Source organism: Microtus pennsylvanicus, chromosome 18 (assembly GCF_037038515.1).
Source record: "Microtus pennsylvanicus isolate mMicPen1 chromosome 18, mMicPen1.hap1, whole genome shotgun sequence".
Taxonomy (NCBI): Eukaryota; Metazoa; Chordata; class Mammalia; order Rodentia; family Cricetidae; genus Microtus; species Microtus pennsylvanicus.
The window spans coordinates 41,993,542-42,019,639 of record NC_134596.1 but is presented as its reverse complement, the minus strand read 5'-3'; the positions used below and the strand labels follow the sequence as shown (position 1 = coordinate 42,019,639).

General features: G+C 52.1%; 1 protein-coding gene and 1 pseudogene across 8 annotated transcripts in view; one reads left to right on the top strand and one right to left on the bottom strand.

Annotated features, from left to right (window-relative positions):
- The window catches only part of Gdpd5 (glycerophosphodiester phosphodiesterase domain containing 5), a 77,969-nt gene that overhangs the window by 34,102 nt on the left and 17,769 nt on the right, over positions 1-26,098 (bottom strand). For 4 of the 8 annotated variants that reach the window (XM_075952395.1, XM_075952400.1, XM_075952397.1 and 1 more), the window contains exons 2-3: positions 16,167-16,246; positions 3,042-3,218 (exon numbers count right to left, since the gene is read on the bottom strand). In XM_075952395.1, the coding sequence (XP_075808510.1) occupies positions 3,042-3,158 (117 nt within the window). In that variant the 5' untranslated portion in view covers positions 3,159-3,218; positions 16,167-16,246. Of the gene's footprint in view, positions 1-3,041; positions 3,219-14,054; positions 14,171-16,166; positions 16,247-16,567; positions 16,623-26,098 lie in introns of those variants that run through there. The other 4 variants (XM_075952398.1, XM_075952402.1, XM_075952396.1 and 1 more) reach the window with 3 other exon arrangements.
- Positions 5,676-6,281, top strand: LOC142837341 (large ribosomal subunit protein uL22-like; annotated as a pseudogene).

Below are 26,098 nucleotides of genomic sequence, written 5' to 3'. Positions count from 1 at the left end.
TTTGACACTGCTGCCTTGAGGGGACCCAGGGGCTTAGGGGAGGGGTGACAGAGGGAGGAGGGCCAGGGCCAGCTTGAGAACAGTCTCTGTCTCACTGAGTCCTTAATTGGCAGTATTAAAGTAATGAGTCACAAACAACAGCCAATTAATTATCCCCAGTTATAAAAAGCTCCTCTTCCCTTCCTTGCCTTCATCGGGTGAGGCACCCTCCACACCCTCGGCCAGCAGCAGGAGAGGCAATTCTATCTCCAGCTCCCAGCTTCCTTCTTCCATTTGCTGTGAACTGTGAACAAAGGCTTGGGAGTGGGCAGAAGGGTGGTCTTCATGGAGGAGGGGTTCCTTTCCCAGCTCTGGGACCCTGCTCATCCCCAGGGCTCCCTTGGGAGACAGTCTGGTCTGAGCAGGCTGCCACTGGCGATCCCAGCTTGGCATCAGAGAACAATCCTCCCTCGCCCCAGACCCTGCTCAAGCAACTTCCTGCGTCTGTTCCTGGCCTATTCTCCCTGTGCTCTCATTATCCAGACATCAATGCAATCTTTCTGCAGCCTGCAGCCTCCAGACACCGTGGCTGCGGGTCTGTCATGACCTCGGGGACAACTGCTCTGTGCCTGGATTTTCTCCCTCTGTAAAATGGGTGCACAATTAGTTGTGGCCAGCAGAGAAGTTCGTTCTCGCATTTACGGGCAGTCAATTGTTCCTTCCCTGCTCGCAGCAGGTGTTCAATATGTTAATTAACTCTTACCGCTCATGGCCACCCCTGTCACAAGCTGAGACACAGGTGAGGGAGGACCCCCTTGCAGAGGCCTCTCCTCCCTGCTCCCCAGAGCCAGCAGTGGCTTCTACTTGTCCTGTAGACTGTATGTAGGCCCTATTTTACAGCAGCTGCTTTTGTTTTGTTTTGAGGCAGGGTCTCAGGCTGGCTTGGAACTCTCTAAGTGACTAAGAATGACTTTGAACTTCTGACCTTCCTTCTCCTGCTCCCGAGTGCTGGGCTTACACACTCCTGTGCCTTCACACCCGGTTTATCCAGTGCTGGGAAGCAAACCCAGGACTTCCCGCATGCTAAGCAAGCACCCTACCAACTGTACTTCAGCCATCTTTGAGACCGCAGCAGACCCTCTGTTCCCTTCGCTGCGCCCGGCTGGCAAGGGAGCCCAGCATAGCCCTATCGCCATTCTGGCCATCTGAGGCAGGAGGGGACAAAAAAAGAGAAGGAAGGAGAGAAGGAATATTCACACAAGTAGGAGAGGAAGCGGGCTGGCGGGCTGTGAGTCTCAGAGGCTCATCCTCAGCTGACTTTAGGGTCCCCTGAGGTGAGCTCAGCCATCTGCAGAAACAGAATGGATTGAGGTTCTGCCGCTCCTTCGGTCTTGGTTCCATACCCAGCGCCCCAGAAGCTGGTGTCCCCACGGCTTAGACTCCTCAGGCACACACTTTCTCCACCCCTCTTTGGGTCATAATCAAGTCCCTTCACTTCTTGACTCAAGGCTTATGAGGGCTGCCAAAGCAGTGGCCTTTCCATTGGAAGCTTGGCTGTCCTTCCTCAACCTCGGCTGCCTATTACCACTTGAGTGATCTTGCTCCAGTCCCTGGCTTCTGTCTCTCCGTGACCCACGGGTCATTAGGAGCAGTGAAGAGTCCAGCCTGTCAGCACAGCACTGACTCACAGTGCATACAGGGTTCCAGTCACAGGGAGGGTGGGTGGAAGAGACCTGCTGCCTGCCCTAGGCCCGAGTGGGACAGACGGCTATGGAACAAGCAGATGGCCCATAATGATGATGTCATTAATCTGGTCTCTTCTCACCTCAGTGATGTAGTAGCTGAGGCTTGGCATCGGAGTGCCTTGTCCTAATGTCTTCTTACACGTGGCACCATGCTGGCCACTTAACATCCCTGTCTCGTATGTTGGCCCGTGAGAGGGTATGTTACCGCCTCTTCCTCCCAGGTACACAGCTCACAGACACTGGCGACAAGGGGAAGAGGCACCGCTGACCCTTAGTCTGTCAACTCTGGCCTGAGTCTACCCAAGAGAGAATGGCCATACCATCTGGCGCCCGGGATGCCAGCTCAGGCTGAGGGCACAGCGGGGGGCTGGGCTCCATCCTAACACTGCCAGGGCTACTGTGTGGCCTTGGCCGTGCCCCTTCCTCTTCCTTTCCCTTGCGCTGTTCAGCCATGTGTCCTCCTTCCTACAGGAAGTGTTTTGGTCCATTTTACTGACCCATGCTCCTCAGGGGGGTCCTAGGCTCCGGACACAGTCTCGCTCTCGGTCCCTCTCCAGCACAGAGGACGGCAGGCAGGTAGGCCAGCAGCCTGACCACCCCATCCCTCCCACCTCAGCTGCTGCACCCTTGACCCTCCAGCCTGTTTGCGGCCAGCTGGTGAATTCGGAGGCTAGCTTCTTTGTCCAGACAAGCAAGAGGGAGGAGAAAAAGCTGTTCTCCAGGCAGCAAAGCTTTTAGATAAACACCGCACAGGAATCGGGTTCCTTCAGAGAAGAAACCAGATCCACAGGCTGACAGCGCCCCAGGGACAGGAGGGCTGCTTGGTCTGCCCAGGAAGCCAGCACTGAGGCCTCTTTATCCACCTTAGCACCTGCTGCCAGGCCTGGCAAGCCAGCAGCTCAGGTGACTGGGCCCTGGTGCCAGGCCGTGACTCCATCGGCTCCCGGGCTCCAGGATGGCCAGACCCACCTCCTCATCCTCCTGACACCCCTATCTGACCTTTCAGATCTGTGGTAACTGAGAACTTCTGTTTTTCTTGGGGTGACCCCCCTAGGATCATCCCAAACTCTTTCCTGTTCAGGGTCCCTGGAGCAGGTTGTCCCCACTATCTACATCCATGCAACAAGCTCCTTCCCGACTCTCCCACCTGAGAGAGGCTAGGGGCCTTCTAGGCTAATTTTGCTGAGGAAGAGACTGAACTCTGGAAGAGCTATGGCCTATCCAGAACCAGAGACAGCTGAGCCCTGATTTCCCTCAGCTCCAGGGCCCCCTCACTGGGCTTCCTGATGCCTCTGACTCCATCCCAGGATAGCTTACCGATGTGGTGTCATCATGTGAGCGTTGGTAGCGCTTCCAGCGGCAGCCATAGATGCCAGTGAGGCATGAGAGGCACAGTTGGGGCTCGTAGTACTGCAGGGGCTGGTGTCTCACCATGCTCGTGCCTGCGGCCCTGGCGCCCAGCCCTCAAGCGCCCATGGAGGCCCCTGACTGGTACTGTAGGAAAAAGCACAGAGTTGTGAGTTAGGGAAAGGGTGAGGCATTGGTTCTGCAGAAGTCACCATAACCTAGGTCAGGGAGGTTACCCTCTTCTGGAAGTTCTATGGGGTCCTGGAGGAAGAGTCATCCTTAATGGTCCCTGGCTCCCATCCTCCCCACTTCTTCCCCCCCCCCCCCCAGTCACCGATGCCTTCAGTGTTTGCCACCTTTACCTAGTGTGATGATTTCATCTCCCTTGGAAATCTGCATGGCTCCATCTTTGTCTTTCAGGTTTTTAGCTCATTCTCTCTCTCTCTCTCTCTCTCTCTCTCTCTCTCTCTCTCTCTCCTCTCTCTCTCTCCTCTCTCTCTCCTCTCTCTCTCTCCTCTTTCTTCTCTCTCCATCCCTCCCTCTTTTCCCCTGTCATTCCCCCTTCATCTCTCTCAGCTCAGTATATAACTGACCCTGAACTTTGATCCTCCTGCCCCAGCCTCCCGAGTGTCGCAGGCATGCACCATCCTGCCGGGTTAGTAAGACTTTCACAGCCCTGGAGCCCCTCCCCTACTCCCTAGGCTCCCTCCCACAGTCTCAGATCTATTTTCTCAGTCATGTTCTTAAATATAATTTATCTGCTTATTTCCTTTGCCTGCCCACCCCGCTGTAAGTTCCACGAAGGCGAGGAGTTTTGTCTTTTTAATTCTCTGCTGTCTCCCCCGTCACTGGAACAGAGCCTGGCAATAACAGACTTTCAAAATAAACATACTACAGAACACATGATCAGAAACACTGACAGGCACGGAGCGCTGGAAATGCAGGTGTCACACACCCTTGCTTCCTCTCCATCGTCACCGTCACCTAACGCGGCAGGCACCCCATCCTAAGGCCACCCATCCAACTGTTGAACAAACCAAGGCTGAGAGAGAGAGAAAGAGAGAGAGAGAGAGCGCGCACCCCCAAGCATTTCCTCCCCAAGGGGCATTCGGCATGGTGGGAACTGTAGCGGCTTTAGTTCAACAGGAGGTCCCCTGAGGGATGAGCCGCTACCCAGTGCTGCTTGTCAGTTTGGACCCCCCCAACTCCCCCAGGACTCATCGTCCCAGAGTTGGTGTTGATCAAGTGTGACCAGGGAACCAGACATCACTGAAACTTCAGCCTCAATCTATGGATGTCACCAGCATGGCGATTCTGACATACAGATGAGACTCTAAGATGCAAGGCTATAAGTCCCCCACCAGATCCTGAGACAAGGGGGCCCTGGTCCCCATGTTTCCCATGCAGAAGTACTACCAGCATCCACGGGAAGGAAGGGGTGTCTTGTTTTCCTATCGAAACACACTTCACGTCTATAAAGGTCACCCTTGCACGAGTGTGGTGTGGTGTTCGGTGTGTGCATCTTCAGAGTGTTGGCTCAAGTTGTATTTGCTTCCTAACCACCCCTACCTAACACCCGAGCAGTCGCGCTGTCCCAGCCACCACCCAAAGCCCACGGGCAATAGCACCCTCACTCACCCTAGGCCACCCCTCAGGCTTGACAGCTACCAAGTCACCTTCAGTGGCTATGGATTTACCAGTTCTAGAGCTTACCTGCTTGCAAGCCATGTCTTTTACATGATACTAACAAAATCTCTTCGATGTTTATCCACGTCACACCAAGCATCAGACTTCATCTCTTTTTCTGAGACAAGGCCAGGTAACCCAGGTTGCCCGTGAACTTGTCTCTAGCCTCTCAAGTGCTAGAATTATAGGCTGCACCAGCACTCCTGGCTACCAGTTTCAAATAGGTAAACAATATTCGGTGGTGTGGCTATGTTACCTCCTGTCCCCCACCTGTTGGTTGAGGATACTCTAGGTTGTTACCAGTTTTTGCTTGTTTTGGTGTGGACGTGGATTTTCACTTCTCTTGGATACGCTTGGGCATAGATTTTCTGCATCATGTGATAACTCTTATATTTGATATTTGGTACTTATTTGGGATAAGTACCAAATTTATTTTCCAAAGTGGCATACCCTTTAACTTTCTCAAAGCCTTGTCTTAGTCATTTTATATGCTAGAAGTCTGAAGCTCAGAGAGACTACGCCCCTAACAAAGGTAATACAGTAAAGCTAAAATTCATAACCAGGCAGTCTGGCTCCAAGGGACCTCATTCTAGCCCACGGCTTGGCAAACTATAGCCACGGCCTTGCCAAATCTGACCAGTTGCCTACTCCTTTGTTTTTTGTACAGCTTGAAACCTAAGAATGTTTTCTACATTTTTAAATCACTGGGGGAAATGGACTTAAAACAAGCATATCTTGTGACCCATAAAAATTCTATGAAAAAGGACAAGATCTCCCGAGTAAATTGGGAGCATGGGGACTATGGGAGAGGGTTGAAGGGGAGGGGAGAGAAAGGGAGGAGAGCAGAGAAAAATTTATAACTCAACAAAATCAGTAAAAAAAAAAAAAGAAAAAGAAGCCTCTTCCTGTAAGCGGCCAGAGGTGACCCGTGAAGATGGTTCGCTATTCTCTTGACCCAGAAAACCCCACAAAATCATGCAAATCGAGAGGATCAAACCTTCGGGTTCACTTTAAGAACACTCGTGAAATGGCCCAGGCCATCAAGGGTATGCATATCCGAAAAGCCACCAAGTATCTGAAAGATGTCACTTTGAAGAAGCAGTGTGTGCCATTCCGACGGTACAATGGTGGAGTCGGTAGGTGCGCCAGGCCAAACAGTGGGGCTGGACACAGGGTCGGTGGCCAAAAAAGAGTGCAGAATTTTTGCTGCACATGCTGAAAAATGCAGAGAGCAATGCTGAACTGAAGGGTTTAGATGTGGACTCTCTGGTCATTGAGCACATCCAGGTGAACAAAGCACCTAAGATGCGCCGACGAACTTACAGAGCTCATGGCCGGATTAACCCATACATGAGCTCCCCTTGCCACATCGAGATGATCCTCACTGAAAAGGAACAGATTGTTCCAAAGCCAGAAGAGGAGGTTGCACAGAAGAAAAAGATATCCCAGAAGAAACTGAAGAAACAAAAACTTATGGCACGTGAATAAATTCAACATGAAATAAATGCAGATAAAAGTAAAAAAAAAAAAGAAAAGAAAAGAAATCTATGAAAATCAAAGCCCAGCATCCATAAATAAAGCTTTATCAACCATAGCTACGTTTGGCCCCTCTGCTTGCACCGTCTGTGGCTGCTTTAACTAGAACTATAGGGCAAGTGACCGCTAAGGGGTCATGTGATCTGCAGAGCCTAAAATACTTCTTGTCTGGCTCTTCAGAGGGAGGGGATGTGTACAGATACCCTCTGCCGCCTGGCTGCCTCTGCCTCCCGTAAGCTGGGAGTGTGAGTCAGGTCATAACGTAAGGAGAGGGTGCCAATGGGTACTTAGCCAGGGCTCAAGGCTGCTTCCTGGAGGCAGTGTTTAAGGTTAATTCTGCAGATGTCAACCTGCAAGGGCAGGTGCCTTCCTTGGGATTTCTGTGGCTGTCATAAAACACCACGACCAAAATCAACTCGGGGAAGAAAGGGTTTACTCCGGTGTACAGCTCTCAGGTCACAATCCCTCGTCGAAGGATGTCAGGGAAGGGATAATTACCCCAAGAGGGAATAATCAGGACACAGTCACAATCAAGTGAAATCAAATCGAACTCAAACAGTGTGAATAACTCAGTGTCCGTGTCCGGGTTTCACCCACGGCAGCGGCACTTTTCCAGGTCTGCTATCCACAGAACCCACAGTTTGTCTCCCTGGCTCAGTTAACTTCACTCCACAACTGCCGCTGCCCTTGGTGTTCGTAATGACATGACCCTGGAATCTCCAAAATGCTATGCCTGCCCCTGTAACCTGGCTGCGTCTTCACCAACAGCTTCTCCTGGACGCCCCTCAGGGACTCGAACCCTGCTAAATGGTGCCAAGCCTCAACTTCACTCCATGGCTCCTTCAACCCTGGGGCTTTGACCCCAACTGAAGCCGTACCTTCACTAACGACCTCTCTTCTGGGATTCCAGTCCTGACACAGCGCCAAGCCTCAGCTGTTCCCCAGGACCCCTTCATACCTTCAAAACCAGTGTCACCTGGGAGACTCTTACCCAAGTTCAGCTACCAATACAAGTACAGTCCTGGCCCCCACCTATACACTCCCACATGCTCAGTCTTCCAGAGAAGGTGGAAATGGAAGCCACAGCCGGGAAGCCAGAGCTCATCCAGGCAACCCCAGCATTAAGGTCTCCACTGTCACATCAGCTATCAATCTCATCACATCTGCCCCTGCCTCCCAGCAGGAGGAGGCGATTGCACTCCAGGCTCTTGTCTGGGCCTCAGTCTCTGGATGTATAATGGGGGTGACAGGCTTTGCTTTGGAGATTATGAGGCAAGCTCTGTGAATTGCTAGGCTGGGGTGGAGGAGGGCTGTCTCCCTGCAAGGACCAAGGCCCTTGGTGAATCCAGGAGCAGGGCCAGGGCTCCCTGACCATTGACTGCTGGCCTCCTGGTCACTTCACCTAAGAATAAAAATGATAGCTCCGTTCGAAAGGACAGCAGTGAAGTGGTGTCCCCTCTCCACCCCCACCCCGACCCCCAGACCCAAGACTCTGGGATTCTACCTCTGGGCTTCTCCCAGTCTCCGGTAAATGTTTTTCCTGTCCATAGCTGGACAATTCCTTCTGTTCCCTCTGTGTGTCCCAAACAGAGGCCATCTCACCCCTCCCTGTTTCAATAACCAGGTAACCCAAGCCAGTGACCAAGACTACCTTTTCTGCCTCGGAAGACAGCAGCCAGTGGCTCCTGCCTTTCTGCAGGAAGGAATCTCCCAGGCTCTGCGAGCCCAGCTCTGTCACACAGCCTGCTTCTAAGACCCTCTTCTAGCCATGCCTCCCACCACCCTGGCCTGGTCTTCTCTTCCCAAACCTCTGCGCAGAACCCCACTAAAGCCAGGGTACACTTGCACCAGCCGGCCCACTGACCAGGACCTGCTCTGCCAATCCAGCCTGCCCTCTGCCCCATCTGAGTTACTCCTCCTAACCCTGGTAGTCTCCAGAGAGCCCCTCTTGAACCCTGACTCAGTTAGAGGTCTCTTGCACCTACTGTAGCCTACGGGTCCTGCCACTATTTCCTGGACCATTTTGTTATGTGCGCACTGCTGACATGGGCGCTTGTGACAATGTGTGCCTGCCCCATGGGGCAACTGACTGTCCCCATAACCCCCGGGGTCCAGCAGTGAGGAGAGAACCTTCCAGAATCTTGTCAAACCAGTTCTACTCACCAAGTCGCTGGTTGGACGCTGAGCAGCTGACACAGAGGTCAGCCCTCTGTGTTCTTTCCTCCTGTCCCCCAGCCTGTCACCACCCTCCCCTCCCAGCAAAGCTAATAGCACCACTCAGCAACCATGGTTTCTTCAAGCCACCTCCTAAGACTGCTCATACCAACCAACTGCCAGAGAAATCTCCTGCCAAGAGTTTCTGCCAGCTCTGGGACGTGAAAGGTCTCTCCCTAGCCCAGAGTCCTGTGTTCTGCCTGGACACTTGGCTCTGAGCTCTGCAGCCTCCTGGCCTCACATGGAGTTGGGTTTGCGCACCAACCTCCAAAGTCCTCTGCCACCTTAACCTCCTGGTTGTGCCTGCCTTGTGTCCCCACCCCTCTGCCCATCTATGACTGCCAGCTGGTAAGACACCAGGCCTCAGACTGTGATGCCCAGTCTCTTCTGTAAGACGTGAGGGTGTGAGTGTTAATGTGGTCTCCCCAGGGAGACTTGTGATGTGACGTTGCAAGTCATTCTCTCTGAGCCTTACTTTACATGTCACGGGATTGGGGCTAGACGAAAGAGCACCAGAAAGTGTTCATGTACGCAATGGGGTGATGGCTCGGTGGGTAACATGTCTGCCATGTGTGCAAGAGGACCTGAGTTTGATCCCCAGGACCTACACAAGGAAGCTGGGCATAGAGCCAGTGAGATGGCTCAGTGGGCAAAGGCTTGCCACTCAGCCTGGTGACCCAAGGTTGACCCCCAGAATGAACTCATGTGGTAGAAGAAGAGAACTGATTCCCACAAGTTTTCCTCTGACCTCCACAGGGGCACTGAGATACATGCATGTGTGCACACACACACACACACACACACATGCATGCACACATGCACGTACACATGCACGTACACATGCACGCACACATGCACACATGCGCGTACACACGCACACACGCACATGCATGCACACACGCACACATGCACACACACACACACAAATAAACCCAGGCAGGGTTGTGTGTACTTACAATCCCAGCACTCTGGAGAGGTGGAGAAAGGCAGAACCTAACTGATGAGTTGCTGGCCGAATGAGAGACCCTGTCTCAGAAACAGGGGGTCCCTACCTAAGAAAGGACACCCACACAAAGGAGTAGAACATGGGTGCTTGATTGACAAACCAATCTTGAAAATGCTACTGTAAATACAGGGAGCCACTTAAAATAGACGGCTAAGTGATTCTATTTATAAGGTCTGCCCGGGCAAACAGAAAATGATGAAGGAATAATCTCAGGGCTAGGAGCGTGAGAGAGGGATGGGGCACCTTCTGAAAGTGATGAAACGTTCTAGAATTAGTGGTACTGCTTCTGTGACTGTGGCTCTACTAAAAACCACTGAGTTGTGCTCTTTAAATAGGCAAGTCGTAGCCAAGTGTAGTGCACACACCCTTAATCCCAGTTCTCCAGAGGCAGAGGCAGGAGGATCTCTATGAGTCTACAGAGCCTGGTCTACAGAGTGAGTTTTCAGGGCAGTCAGGATTACATAGTAAAACTCTGTTTCAAAAAACAAAACAAAACAAAAAAACCAAAAAGGAAATTAAAAAAAAGCAAGCAAGTTGTGTCGGGTGCACTTAGTGGAACATGCCTGTAACTACGTCACTTGGGAGACTGAAGCAGGAAGGCCACCCTGGTCTACAGAGTTCAAGGCAAGAATAAAACAAGGTTGGGCATTCTTGGTGCATATTTTTAACCTCAACACTTGGGAGCCCAAGGCAGACAAATCTCTGTTGAGTTCCAGGCTATCCTGGTCTACATATTAAATTCTAGGCCCGCCAGAGATTCAAGGTGAGACCCTGTCTCAAACAATAGAATAAACAATCCAATAACAATGAAATAGACACATTGTATCTTACATAATAAAACTGTTTGCTTTTTATTTGTCCAGATCTGAAAGGGTCACTGTAACAGAAGAAACAGGGCTCTTACTGTGCCTGGGTCCCTCCATTCCTGCCAGGCTCGGGTCTCTGAGGCACTCCAGTTCTGTCCTGCCCCCTTCAAGGAGCTCTTGTGCTCAGACTCACCTGAATCATTCTATGGTTTGCAGCCCAAACCCTTTACTAGGACAATGGTGACATTGTGGCCCCAGATCTCCAGTGCTGCCCAAGGACCCTCCAGATAACAACCCTACCAAGTGGGGACCCTGTCTACAAACTGTACCTGAGAGACATGGGTAAACTGTGGTGCATCGTACATGGAATAGTATTTCACAATAAATAGAAACCAGCAGCCTGGGAGTGGCGGCAGAGGCCTGTAATCCCAGCACCGGGGAACTGCACAGGGACACTTTGTGTCCAAGAAAGAACCAGCAAGCCACAGAAAGACAAGGAGAAAAACTTGGAAGCATAGTGGTAGATGACAGCAGGCCCCTTTTAGAGATTCTAGAACAGGCAAAAATAGAGACAACAAAAAAGATCAGTGCTTGCCTGGGGCTCAGGGGGAGGAAGAACCAGGTGGAACACAGAAGTCAGGGCAGCCTCACTATTCCGTATGGCCCAGTAATCTGGAGTATGACCAGTTGTCATACTCCAGAGCTCCGGCCATGCAAGCCCCCCACTCTAGTCGATAACAAGGCATTGACACTCATCCATCAATTGTCCCAAAGGTACCGCAGTAACAGAGAGTGTAAAATACCCTCTTGAGAAGCACTAAACACGGCACCCAGAAAGTTCTTACATCATGGCGTCTATAACACCACCTAGTAGGAACAACCTCTGTGGTGCCCACCGTAAGACCTAGCAGGACTCCTATGCCCAGGATGCTCCCCCCCCCCCATGCACCAGGCGAGTGACAGTATAACAGACAGCAGTCACTGAGACTGGAGCAACGACGCTGTACCTGTGTTACCCTGTCATCCTACAGCACACTACAGTTTAAATCCTGCGGAGAGCCTCAGTCAGCTTCTCTAAAGGCTAACGTGGGTATTTAAAAGTCTATCACACACACACACACACACACACCGAGTGATCACACAGATAATCTCAGGGATGTTAAATAATGTCCAGGCTACCTCTGCAGCAGCCCCCAGGGTGGGCCAGTCCTCATTCTGGTCCTGTCTATTTTCCCCATCACCGCAAGCCTATGCTTCCCAGGGCAGAGCACTGTGTTTGAGTTGGCCTCAGGGACACCCAGGCCAGGAACCGAAAGTGGAAACCCCTGAGGGTGCCAGGACTGGGTGTGGGGCCTTGCCTTCTCCGCGGTCTGCCAGGCCCCATGGAAGGAAGGATACACTGGGAAATATCTTCTCCTTGGCTGCAACCACTGGGACTCAACCCCAGCCAAGTCCAGCAATGGTGGTCTGAGCTTAAGCTTGGCCACAACAGGCCACCTCCGTTTTCTGGGCAACCACATCTCTGTCCTTTCTCAGACACTCTCTAGGGACTTCCTCAGCACTCAACTCCTAACACCCTTCCACCACCAGCTCTGTCTTTATCTCCAGGGCAAAGCAGAGAGGTAGCTGCTCAGGGTGGGCAGGATATCCCACAGTCCTGATGATGGCAGAGGAGGCCCTCTGCTCCTTGGGCAACCATGAAGAATCACCTGACCCTGGAAGTTCTCACTCCCACAGGCTTGTGGAAAGCCCAACCAGAGAAGCGCAAGGTTAGCCAATCCCTACCTGCCCTGTTCTTGATCCGGTCGGTAGAGCCTCTCAGAGGCCCTAGGTTCCCAAGACTTCTTCAGATGACTTGCATAGACAGCAGTAGGCTGTCACCATCTTACTTGCGTTCTTGGGTGATGTATGTCACCTCTTTGGATCTTAGAGAAAGCCCTAGGTTTGGTGAATCAATAGTGAAGAGGCTAGACCTAGGGCACGCAGGAAATCTAAGTCCCTGGGCAGTGTAGGTAGAAGAAACCAAAAGTCCGGCTGGCAGAAGGAAGCACAAGGAGGCCTCCCAAGTAGGCCCCACCCCACCACACCTGCTCTGTTTGGGGAAAGAGTAACTCAGTGGGGGAGGGCTTCGAGCCAGAGCCCTCAAAGAATTAATCATGCCATAATTAGGGCCATTATGAATCTTCTGCATGGTAATGCCAGGCCCTCTTGTTTACCCAACTCTTCTGTCGCAGGAGACTGCTGGCTCTTCTGGGAAAGAACTGGAGCCCAAGGAAGCTCAGGTCTTCCTGTAGTTGTGTGGCCCCCAGGCCAAGGAAGGCCTGGTCTTCTCCGAGTGTGCTCCCCTAGGTGATTCAGTTTTCCCAGCTCCTAGGGCATTCTCTCCTGCTCCTGTCCTGGATAAGGTCAGCTTTCTCCTACCTCAGCCCGTCCTACCCTCAGGCTTTGAGCTCTGTCACTGATATTTTAGAAGCTTCTTCTGACTGAGTGGGAGATTCATCTGGAAGCAGCACAGCCAGCCCTTCCTTTCCCTCAAGGAGATGACCTCGATGTAGCAAAGGCAAACTCCATCACAAATGCAGGCACAGTGCTTTATAGTTTACAAAGAGGTTACACACGCGTCATCCTGGTGAGGTGTCACACTGACTTCCCAGGTAATTACCAAGATCCTCATTTCACAGACTTCATCAATGAGAGGAGCAGGAAGCTGCCCAGGGCCTCAGACGCCGAGAATGACAGATTCCGAGCCTTGCCTTGGCAGTGGGTGGAGGCCCATGTGTCTGCAGTGCCTTCTCCCTCGGACAGGGGCTTGGGCAATAAACTTGCATGTTTAGGGTACATTCATGGTTTTGATAGGTTCAAGTACCTGCCTAGAAGCCTTGGGTTCTCTTGGGACCCAATAACTGTAGGGACCCCCTCCATCCAGGTCAGTGGTTCTCAACCAGTGGGTTGAGACCCCTTTGCCAAACCTCTGTCTCCGAAAATATTTACACTACAATCATAACAGTAGCAAAGTCACAGTTATGAAGTAGCAACAAAAATAAGTTTATGGTTGGGGGTCACTACAACATGAGGAACTGTATTAAAGGGTTGCAGCATTAGGAAGGTTGAAAACCACAGTCCTAAGCCAAAGCTACAAGCCCAGGACTGTAGAGTCACCTCAAATGGCCAGCCTCGCCAGGCACAATGGCACATGCCTTTAATCCCAGCACTTGGGAGGCCGACAAAGAGACATGTAGATCTCTGTGAGTTCGTAGTTAACCTGGCCTACATAGCAAGTTCCACGCCAGCCAGGGCTACCAAGGGAGATCCTGTGTCAACAAAAGACTGGCTAGTCCTACCAGGGAGCCAAGCTTTGCTTCACAAAACCATAGACTTCAGGCCCCATATGCCCCAAGCCAATGTCAACATTGGCTCACCCAGCTGAGCATATTCCTAGCACTCAGTAGGCTGGGACAGGAGGAACATGAGTTCAAAGCTAGCCTTTACTGCAAAGCAAGACCCCCGCCTTAAGATAAATGAATGAAAAAATACATGTCTTTAATAAAAATCATTTCCCTCAAGATGACCATAACTATAGAATTCTAGAACAAGTTGCTAAGATTTCAGAACTAGGAAGTCACAAAAGACAGATCCTCAGGACACTCTCTCTGGCCTCTCCTCCATGCAGACAGCCCTGTGCAGCAACTAGCTGTTCTGCTCAGCTCCTTAGACAGGTTCCAATGACAGTCCTACCTCTCTGGAAGCTTGGGCAGCCCCTCCAAGCCATCAGAACTGCAGGAAGGCTGTCCTGGGAGGAGTTCCTGTCCCTGTCATGGCTCCTCTCACTCACGAGCACTGCCAGGTTCTCCCTGGAACAATTAGAATCTGTGAGGATCCCAAAGACCCTTGGCTGAGTCTAGAGGGCCAGCGGGCAGGCCTAGCATGGGGCTGATTCACACTTAGATGGATGTCCAGGGCTCTGCCTAACAGCCCAGTTATTCCGCCAAAGGGCTCAGCAGGCTCTCTCGCCCTCTAGGACCCTGAGAAAGGGGTCCACTCGCATGAGGTCGCGGGGAGGAAGGAAGCTGGGTCTGGCAGAGACTTGACGCCTTGCAAACCCTCTCTGCCCAGTTTTTGTCCCTTAAAGGAAAGGGGAGCGATGGTTTATTTACTTACGTAAACCAGCAGAGTTCTTATCCAAACAGCTTCTCCAATCAGGCCCAGGATGGAGAGAAGCAAGCCCTCCCATCTAAGGATACGTCTCCTTTTTCCTCTCCAGCCTCCATCCCCTCTTCCTGCCACACCAGGCTCCAAAGGCTGACAGCGTCAACACCTGTACCCTGCCCCTCCCTGCCCCCCACAACTCCCATTCATATAAACACAGGGACCTGTGCGAGCCCTGGGCTGAGTCATCCTGGCCCCAAGCCACTGACTGTGCCCTTTGGGCACACAAGGACTAGCTGAGCACTTGAGAGACATCACTGAGCTCAGTACCTGGGTATCATCTACTTCTATCCAGAATCCTGTCCCATGCAACCAGCCTTGTCTGAAGCCCCAGGTATTTGCCACTTTGTACTCAGTGATAGGGACACAAGACACCACAGACCCAGGCCCCTCCCTGCCAAGGAGTGGCTGTATCAGGAAACCTGGGTATCACACACTGGGTTAGGCACCAAGGGGATTTGCCAGTGAGAAAGACTGGTTAAATGTGCAAAGCAAGGGGAGAAAGAACCAAGCAGGGCTTTTAAAACCAGATACGGTGACACGCATCCATAATTTCTGCACTCAGAAGCTGAGGCAGGAGGATGAAGTTCAAGGCCAGCCAGGGCTACACCACAAGGTCCTGTCTCTAAATAAACAAACCACACAGCTACAGAACCCCAGAGTCCAAGCTGAATTCTGCCTTGGAATAATAATTAGTTGTTTCCCAATTTATAGGAAAAAATTAGGTTGCTTTAAAAAAAAGCCTCAATTAGGCACACTTCTACAATCTTCTTTTCTTTAGGCTCTGATACAGGTTTGCACGCTTCCGCCCCAGGTCTGATGAAGGTGACCTGAGGCTGGGTGCAGGACCCCACCTCCAACCCCATTCTCTCCCCCGTCATTACCGTCTGTCTAGTCCTTGCAGCATTCTGCAAAGAGAAGCAGTCTCTCTGCCTAGGCATGTCTCAGAACATGAGGCCTAAACCTGTCTTCACCTTGTTCAAAGGTCCAGCGTTCTTTCTGGCAATTAGAGCCTTGATTAACGGTTGAGGAAGAAAGTTCTGGGAGCTGAGACCCCTCTCAGGGTTTGGGGCAGATCCGTAGCGCAGGCCTTCAGTCCCGCCTTGTGCCATTCATTCCTTTGACCGAAAAACACGGCCTTCTCTAGGCTCTCTGTTCAGATGAATCCTCCCTGAAGCTGTGAGCCCATTAAAAGCCCCAAAGCGGAGCTCAAAGAAATAACTGCTATAAGCTAAGAGAAATACACAGGGGCTAGAGACAAGCCTATATTGCTTACGTTCAAAACCCAGGTTTCCTATTTAGTTAACTGGGCCAGGGACTTCCTGTCACTATGCTTCGGTTTCCTGATATATAACATTTATAACTGACTTATAAACCATCATCCTCACAGGCTGCTACAAGGATTAGGTGAGCTACTACATCAGATGAGGCTTGGCGTGCAGACAGAGGCCCCTCTTCTCGGTGCTGCACTTTCCTTCCCCATAGATGGGACAATTGTCCCTGTCCCTCCTGATTTTCTTCACAGACTGTGGAGTTCTTTCCCGAGGGAGAAGCAGGCATTGTTTCAGATACCAGGGGGCTGTTCTCTGTAGCCTGTTTCTACTTCCTCCTCCCTCCGCACTTCCTTTCCTCTTTCTTTACCTGGAAGAAGGTCCAGTGGCTCTTGGCTGTCCTCCAGGGGTGTCCTGTTCACAAAGATGGTGATGTCACTTCAATCAGAGCTGAGGAGACAAGGGGACAAACTCGCTGAGAGCCTTCGTCTCCCGCTCAGCATCTTCCATCTACACCTGGTTTCAATGAGTCAGGTGCTTCCCACCCTGAAGCTGCCCACCCTGGCCCAGGAGTGGGCCCACTGATGGGTAGCCCCCAGGAAGCCCCCAGTCCCTAAGGAAGAAGCTAAGAAGCTGGTGGCAGATCCTGGGACACACAGTCCACTGCCATTCCTGCAGGACAAACCCAGAGAATCTGCTCCTTGAACACCCATGCCCCTAGCCAGGGCCCATGAGAACAAGCCCCAGGTACGGCCATCCTCGGGCAGAGACCTTTCTGCTGCCAGGGAACCTGCTTCCTTCAGGAGCTGTGAGACCAGCTGTTCTTCCAAGGAAGCCAGGGAAAGAAGGGGAGGGCCGGTGGGCAGGAGGTGGATCTGGGCACCACAATTATGTGCCTGTATTCTGACTCATGCATTGCCTTCCCCACCAGCTCCCACAGCCAGGAGGACAGTATCCCCCCACCCACCAGGAGCTATAAAGAGACATAGGAGACTGGGCTGTGGAAGAGAAGAGTAGAGGAAGGGGCCTTGAATCAGCACTTCATACTTCAGAGGACATGGTCACCTTGTCTATTCAGGGACATCAAGGCTGGTAGGGCCAGGGCCTGCTGTATCACACAGGGCAGCACTAGCTCAGGCTTGAGCCTCCGTCAACTTGACAGTTCTCCCCAGCCTAGTCAGATCTTGGAGCCAGCACGAAGCACACAGTTGACCAGCTTCAGAGTGGGCAGACAGAGTTGGGCCCAGAAGCAGCTTCAACAGACCTGGGAGCATCCACCCTCCTTCCACTACCCTCCTCCCATCCCAGCCCGCCTGCCCCAGCCCTGCCTCTGTAGCTCTTCCGAGCTTCCTCACAATCCTTGGGATGTGATAGACTTCATAGTTTACAAAGCACACTTATTGACACAGGCCTGCTAGTGCAGGCCTGTAAACAAGTCAGGAGACCAAGGCAGAGGGTAAAAAAAGGTCAAGGCCTTGTGGGCTTACAGAGTGACTCAAGGTCAGTCTGGACAACTTAGTGAGATGTCTCAAATATTTTAAAAGGTAAAAGAAGGCTGGGGATACAGCACACAAGACCCTGGGTCCAAGCCCCCCCCCCACACACACAAATGAAGACAAACTCATGGATCCTCAGGCTTGAGATAGAGGAATAATAACAGCAGGGCACCTCAGACTTGAGAGTACCAGGAACCATCCTAGAATCAATCTTGTGAGCTGCAGTTGGCTTCGGTGTCTCCGGTTTGGGTCTGGGGCTCTGCATTCCCACGCCAACGAGCCAAGGATCACCTCCCAAGTCACAAGGACCTCAAGGAGAATACAGCGCTGGGGTAAGCTGCCCAGCATGGAATCTCGGCTTGTGTACTGTGATCTTGACTCTGTTACCTAATCTGCTTCTGAATAAAGCCGTAATGATGATGCTCACTAGCCTGTGTGTGTGTGCGCGGGAGAAATCAGCTAACACGTGTAAAGTACCCACGTGAGTCTTACTAGATTGGACACTGAGGCTCTAGGGGTCTGGAAAGACGCCTGGGTGGGTAAAGGCACCTATTGCCAAGTGAAAGGAGAGAACTGACTTTCACAAATTGTCTTCTAGCTTCTCTCTCTCTCTCTCTCTCTCTCTCTCTCTCTCTCTCTCTCTCTCACACACACACACACACACACACACGTTAAAAATAAAAATCTCTAAAAAAATAAAGCAGAGGGCCCTAGGAAACGAGCACGTCCAGCAAAATGGCAGAGTTTAAATTAAACACCAAACCTCCCCGCAACCTCTTTTCTACTCTACTGAGTCAAGATTTAATTTTAAACTCTGAAGCCCAGACTGTTCTCACACTTGAAGCAATCTTTCTGCCTCAGTCTCTCGAGGGGTTAGGATTATCGCGAAGAATCACCCAGATATCCTTTTCATTTTCTTTTCATATTCTTTTTTCATTGTGTAGTTTTTAATTTTTTCCTCCTGTAAATGGGTACATGTAGCATATGCGTGTTTATGGGTGTTCATGTATGCGGGCACACATGTGTGCAGCTGTATGTGCACACGTGTGCATATGGAGGCCTAAGGTTGACACCGCTGTCCCTGACCTCACTCACTAAGGCACAGTCTCTTGGAACTTGCTGATATGGCCAGCCTGGATGGCTAGCTTTCTCCAGGCATCCACCATCTCTGCTTTCTAAGCCCTAGAATCACATGCAGGCATCCGTGCCCATAGGTTCACACGGGGATCCACGCTGGAGCCTCACGTCTGTACACGCAATCACTGTACCCCCCGAGCCGTCTGCTGAGAGCCCTTAGCACTGTTTTTGTTCCACTCTGTTTTTCTGTTTGTAGACATGGTCTCACAAAACCCAGGCTGACCTCAAGCTCCCTGTGTAGCTCAAGACGACCTTGCGCTTCTGATCCTCCTCCATCTCCCCAGTGCTGGGATGACAGAGGTATGTCACCCAGTTCTGGGGTGACAGAGGTGTGCCACCTGTGCTGGGGTGACAGATGTGTGCCACCTGTGCTGGGGTGACAGGGTATGCCACCCAGTGTTAGGGTGACAGGGTGTGCCACCCAGTGTTAGGGTGACAGGGTGTGCCACCCAGTGCTGGTGTGACAGATGTGTGCCACCCAGTGTTAGGGTGACAGGGTGTGCCACCCAGTGTTAGGGTGACAGATGTGTGCCACCCAGTGCTGGTGTGACAGATGGGTGCCACCCAGTGTTAGGGTGACAGGGTGTGCCACCCAGTGTTAGGGTGACAGATGTGTGCCACCCAGTGCTGGTGTGACAGAGGTATGCCACCCAGTGCTGGTGTGACAGAGGTGTGCCACCTGTGCTGGGGTGACAGATGTGTGCCACCTGTGCTGGGGTGACAGAGGTATGCCACCCAGTGTTAGGGTGACAGATGTGTGCCACCCAGTGCTGGTGTGACAGAGGTGTGCCACCTGTGCTGGTGTGACAGAGGTGTGCCACCTGTGCTGGGGTGACAGATGTGTGCCACCTGTGCTGGGGTGACAGATGTGTGCCACCCAGTGTTAGGGTGACAGGGTATGCCACCCAGTGTTAGGGTGACAGGGTGTGCCACCCAGTACTGGTGTGACAGAGGTGTGCCACCCAGTGCTGGTGTGACAGAGGTGTGCCACCCAGTGCTGGTGTGACAGAGGTGTGCCACCCAGTGTTAGGGTGACAGGGTGTGCCACCCAGTACTGGTGTGACAGAGGTGTGCCACCCAGTACTGGTGTGACAGAGGTGTGCCACCCAGTGCTGGTGTGACAGAGGTGTGCCACCCAGTGCTGGTGTGACAGAGGTGTGCCACCCAGTGTTAGGGTGACAGATGTGTGCCACCCAGTGCTGGTGTGACAGAGGTGTGCCACCCAGTGTTCGGGTGACAGGGTATGCCACCCAGTGTTAGGGTGACAGATGTGTGCCACCCAGTGCTGGTGTGACAGAGGTGTGCCACCCAGTGTTCGGGTGACAGAGGTGTGCCACCCAGTGCTGGTGTGACAGAGGTGTGCCACCCAGTGTTAGGGTGACAGATGGGTGCCACCAGTGCTGGTGTGACAGAGGTGTGCCACCACTCATGGTTTATGTGGTACTGGGGGTCGAACCCAGGATGTCGTGCATGCTAGATGAGCACTCTACCAACTGAGCCCCAGCCCCACAACCCATCAGAGCTGCACAAGCATCACTGTTGGCAGGAGACATTGGCCACACTTGGTATGGAGGCACAGAGATGGGGCAGGGAACCCATGTGGTCCCCAAAAGTTGTTATTAGAGATCCAAGTCCATGCCCCAGCCTGGTTCTACGGGGAAGAGGAAGTGTGACAGACCCACACTGAGGTACCTCACCTGGGCTAGCGGCTACCAGAAAAGAAGATGCAGAGGCTATCCCCATCTCTTCTCTTCCCACTGGGTCCTGTGCCCACTAGACAAGCCAAGATACAACAAATAGTCTCACACCTGAAATGAACCAAGAGATTTCATTTCCTGTCTTTGGCTGAGTTGTTAGCTTAGTCTCTGGTCACCCAGTGGGGGTCCAGGTTAAGGGTGACCTGTCCAGGCCTGGCACCACCAGCCCCACTTTGACTTCACAGCAAGGGACAGCAAGAGTCAGTGAGTCACTAGAAGGAAGGTCTGGGCCCCAAATAGGAAGTGGCTCTTCAGTCTGAAACCTCCTGCAGAATCGAAGCAGGGGGAGACGCTGATGGCCTAAAGGAAGTTGCTGGAACACCAACACCTGCTAAGATTTCACTCAAACTTCTACTGCCCTAACCAACACACCGCTCTGGCCCAGGGCAAACCTGTCTCCTGTTCTTGAAGAACAAAAGGTGTGCCCGTCCAGATGCCTGCCCGACATCTGCTGAGAGGAATACGTGTTGCTGGGGTGTTTGTGTGTGTGTGTTCTTCCTTTTGCATTTTATTAGTGGGGTTCACAGGAAACGCAAATGGTACCCAAGGAACCCCTTACAATAGTTAACAATTCCTGTTGTGCTCATGCATCAGGAAATGAGATCCTCGTTCTTTTAAAAACTATATTTATTTATTTTGCGTATTTATTTTCTTTTGTGCATGTGACAGTGTAAATGCAAGACTCAGAGGAGTCTCCCACATGTGGGTCCCAGGGCTTACACGTATGCACCACCATGCATGGTCTATTTATTAGTTTCTGGGATGCTAGACATTAAACCTAGAGTCTTGTGCTTGCTAGGCAAGCAATCTCCCACTGAGACATACCCCCGTCCCTTATCATTTGTTTCTTTATATTTTGAGGCAGGGGCTTGCTAGATCTGTCAGGCATTCATCGATCATGTGATCTTGGTGCTTCAGTCTCTTATGGCATTGAGCCTGCATGACCTGGCCAGATTAAGTATCTTAATTTAAAAGCTAATAATAATTAGGATATATATTGTTTAATTTGAATAAATTTATAAAGATAACGTCTGCAAGGATAGAATAAATTTTCTTGTATTTGCATTTACTCTAGTTTACGTTTATGACAAAAATAAATTCAAACTTTACACAGTGTGCACGGGAATGTGGCCCTGGGGGCAGAGACAAAGCCTTCGCACCTATGCTGGGCCAGCGCTGGGCCACTGAGCCACACCCCCAGGGCTCAAACCCCCGCACCCTTTGCGAGATAATTGCATCTTGTTTTTAATCCTTTAGATCACTGCTGCCAACAGAACACAAATATTATGAAGATCTTGCTGAAGTGAAGACTAATATATTTTATGAAACAAATGAAGATGAAATGTAATTCTCACTAGGCCCTCAACAAAACACCCAACACACAGAGGCATTAGCGACGTGTAAACACTCTCACTGGAGGAGAGATGGCTGGGGGTAAAGTGCTTGCTGGGCAAGCGTGAGGACCTGAGTTCGAATCCTCAGAACCTGCATAAAGCCAGGCACAGCTTTACGTGTAAAGACTCCTGTACTGAGGTAGGGGGTGGAGACGAGAATCCCCGAAGCTCACAGGCCGAAGCTAGTGTGTACAACAGCCAAGAACAAAGAGACTGTGTCTCAAGCAAGATAGAAGGTGAGGGGTGAGCCCCAAGGTTGTCCCCCAACCTACACACACACACACGAAAAATAAAGGAATACACTCAATCTTTTAAGTCATGAAACTGCCTCTTTACATGTGTAGATAGTTCCGTTCCTACAAGGAAGACAGGCTTGCCACGGTGGAAAGGCCACGCTTACTGTTTAATACCCCAGAGATAGGCCGAGACGCCTGCACACACCGTTTCGCTCTGCTGCAAAAGGAATCCTACTGGCAGCAGGAGATCCTGGAACAGGTGAGGTCACTTGGATTTGTACTCTGACTCCCACGCCTGAGAGGCCCACCACCCATTTCCAGAGCTTTCCTGGGTGCCCCGTGGACCGAGAGCACAGACTGGAGGAGCTGTGATTATAATGGAGACGGATTTTGTGTGAAGGTGGTGGGCTGAGGGCAGGGAGGGAGACGTCTTCTTGCAGGGGGGCGTGTCAAAGCTGTCCCCCAGTCCCTAGCACAGGGCGGAGTCCGTGCAGAAATCAGTAGACTTGTTCTGGCCGCACCACACTGCCCCAGCTCAGCTCCTTGCACGGTTTCTAGGAGTCTGGACCACCACCCTAAGTCTAACCTTGATCCTCTTGGGGCCTGAGGGTTTCCCAAGATTCAGGGCAGGTCTCAGCTTTGCCTCAAAATGAACGTGAAGTTCAGTGGTAGGGTGACAGACAGCAGGACCAGACCCAGATGATCATAAAGTCTCCTATAGGTCTTTGTAATACCTGTGAGACAAGCTGACAAGGACAGAGTGTGTGCGTGTGCGTTGGGGAGGGTGAGAGTGAGGGTGCGCATGGTTCCATCTGTCCTTACTTCCCAGACTGGGCCAGAGCAGAGCTAAGGAAGCGCAGTGAACTGGCCATAGAGTTAGAAGAAGGCCTTAGCCCTCCCACTCTACCGTTCTGCTGTGTGATCACAGGCCAGTCACCTCATGTCTCTGGGCATCACCGTGACCAACAGCGATTTACTGGGTACCATACTAAAATCAGCAGAATTTAGAGGAACATCCAACCAATTCTGGTTAGGAACCTGAGGCACTGAAGTTCAGAGAAGGAGGAGAACTTGGCCAAGGTCACACAGCAGGTGATAGAATCTGGCTGGACCAGAACCCAAGCCCAAGTCTTCAGGACTAGACTCCCAGTGGCCTGAGTCAGGAGACAAAACTGTGGTGAAATCGCCTATGAAGTCAGAGGAGAGTCAGGGTGGACACTGTTGAGACCAACCAGAGCTAGTCAGACTCAGCTCGGGCAGAACAGCATGGAAGGGCCGAGCAGTGAATAATTCCCCAGGGAGGAAAAGCCAAGTGCAATGGAAGATGGACCAGCCAAGGTCCACCCTCCATGGCCCTGACCTAGGCCAGTGTCCTTCTGTTCACTGATGCCCTCTGGGCCGGAAGGAAGTGTCACAGCCTGGCAAGCGGCAGGCTCGCTGTTGCCAGTCCTCTGGGGGCACAGGGGCACCTAGAAGCTGAGTTCAAGGAGACTCGGGCTGGAGGAACACCCGGAGTGGCGATGTCTCTGCTGACTGTATGATCCCTGGGATCTCTTCCTGCACCCTGTCTACAACCCGTCACTCACGGAGCGGGATGGGGGTGGGGGACTGGGTTCTGGGAAGTCAGCACTCCTGAGGCCTTATCTCCTAATCCTGTCAAATCTAAAGCCACTGCCAGGCTCCACCACCTTCCAGGAACCCTTTACTTTTGGAGGACACACTGGACCATGTCATCCTCCAAATGGCAAGCACCTGACTTTGGGGTCCCAAATTCCCTGGGACTGCTAGAATTCCTAAACCCCTGGGCACCATCATCCTCCAAGACAGACAGCCCTCAACCAACAATATTCTTTGCTCCTGGAGTGTGACCCCTGGGGCACAGCTGTCACTGTCTCCCAATCGCCTGCTGGACTGAGCCAGAGCCCCTGCACAGGGTTGGCTGAGGTCACCTCTCACCTCTCTTCCTTAGTAGTTTAATTCCTGAAAACCATTCTCACACGGCTCCTGCAACTGGGCCGTGAGACTTCAGACACCCAGAGGTCCGTGCCATTGCCGGTATGGGGGAACTGAACGCACAGAGACCCCCATCAACCAGGCAATAAAACACAAACTCGATCTGAGGTCTTCCCAAATGAAAGCCCTGGCCTTGTCCCCTCTGCTCCTTTCTGCCCACTGCTTCCATCATCTGGATGTCCCCACATGCCGTGGCCGTCGTCTCCTGGTCCTCTGGGCTCACTTTCCTTCCTCTCATCACTAGAAGGAAAAGGGAAGGCTCTGTGGACAGTCCCGGGAAAATGACTCAGTCCTCAGACTCCTAGCTGGCTCTGACCCTGTTTTTTTGATCAATCCTTGTGAACCAGGGCGGGTCTGACATTCTGGGAATGCAGGGAGACTTCAAACCAACTCCGTGAAAACAAGTTGTAAAAACACTGGCGACCGCTCAAAGTGCTCGCTCTCTCGCTCGGTCGTATTGGTCAGGGTTGAACAAGTTCACCAGGAGGGAACCCACAGCAGGAAAGACACAGGCTAGACTCAAAGGAAGAACTTCCCAGTAATTGAGACCTGGGATCAGGGCTGGGTTTGGGCATGGATTCTTTGCAAACAGGCAAATCAGCATTCTGACCCTCCAGGACCTTGTTGTCTGAAACATCCATGAGGCAATCCCTCAAGCACTGAGCAGGCCAGTCTCACACAATCCCAGGCTCCACTGCTGACCTGTGCCTGCTCCAGGAGACTCCTGATCCTCTCCCAGCCTGCTGGGTGCTGCTCTACAGACCCGAAGGCAGATGGGGGCCAGGTGGTGGGCAGCACTTTGGACAGGCTATCCCTACAATCCCTCCTAAGCTTCTATATCCCACAGTTACCCGTATGGAAAGAGCGTCTCCTCAGGCACCCTCCAAACCTGTTCCTGAAGACACAACAAGTCCTTAGGGTGCCTGGACCCCCTGCAGACAGGCTCCTTCTATCTGGGAATACACAGGCCTGAATGTCCCAGGCAATCACATCCAAATCCAGCCTGCTAGTCTTTCTCCTTACAGAAACTTCTGGAAGAGTCGTCCACGCTCCTGTTACCACTTCCTCCCTCTGTCCCATCGAGTTCACCAGCAGCTTCCTGGCAGGACACCTCTTCGTCCTTGGCTAACACTGGCCTGACCCTCCTGGAAAGGCTTCAAACCGTTTGCTCCCAGCTCCCAGCCCTTACTTCTCTCCCCCTGTGCAGCCTGCTCATTGTCTCTGCTCCTAGATCTTGGGCTCAGCCACTGGGACCTTGACATACCAGGACTTATCTTAGGATCTGAGTGTCTTGCACCTCCACTCCCTCCCTGACTGTGCACCACAGCGGCCAAGTAGGAACTCTTTATTCTCCCTTAGGCCTGTCCCCCTCATCCCTCATTTCAAGGGCCTCCATCTCCTGACTCCCAGTGAGATGAAAATCATCCTCCCACTCCCTCTGCCTTGGATCCTTTAACCTGTAACGCAGGAGGCCCTGCACCTCTGTTCCCACCCCTTCCCAGCTGTGTTCTTTAGAGTCATGGCTCAGTTCCTCCTGCAGGAAGCTTGGGTTGCCCCACAGGTTTCAGAATGCCCTCAGCTGTTTGCAGCATCACCCAAATGAAGCACCATGTCAAAGACTCAGGCTGGCTCTGCAGGCAGTCAGCTGTGTCTGCGCTGACCCACAGTCCCCAGGGCAAGGGCATAAGACGCCCTCTGATCCTCTAGGAGCTCTTTCTGAGTCACCTCACTTTATTGCTGCTTTCTAGAGCTTTCGCAAGTGCTCAGAGAACACGGAGTGTGCCCCTTAATACGCATGCACCGCCACACACAAACATACACACATACAGGCAAAAATGCACAAGGCATGCATGCATGTGAATGCACACACCCAGGAGACACACTGGCACCAGCACATAGGCTTCTGGAGCAGAGAGACAAGCCTACGGGACATGAACATCCTGGACTCAGAAAGGAACCTGGATCATGGTTGCCCTGAAGCCACCAGTTCAGGGGACCAGTGGATCCGGCCAGTCCTGGTGGACCACCTGATCTGCCTGAACCCCAAAGGTGAAGAAGGGCAGGCAAAGAGATGCAGGGGACAGAACAGGCTACCAGGTGACTTTGGCCCCACCAGGCCTCTGCCAAAGCAGGACTCATCCCCTACCATGGAGCAAAACTGAACAGAGTAAGCCACGGGGTCTGGTCTATTGGAAGGAGGAGAGAACCCAGGACACAAGTCACACTCAAAGCTGATGTAGATGACAGGAACAAATACCATCCGCCTGCA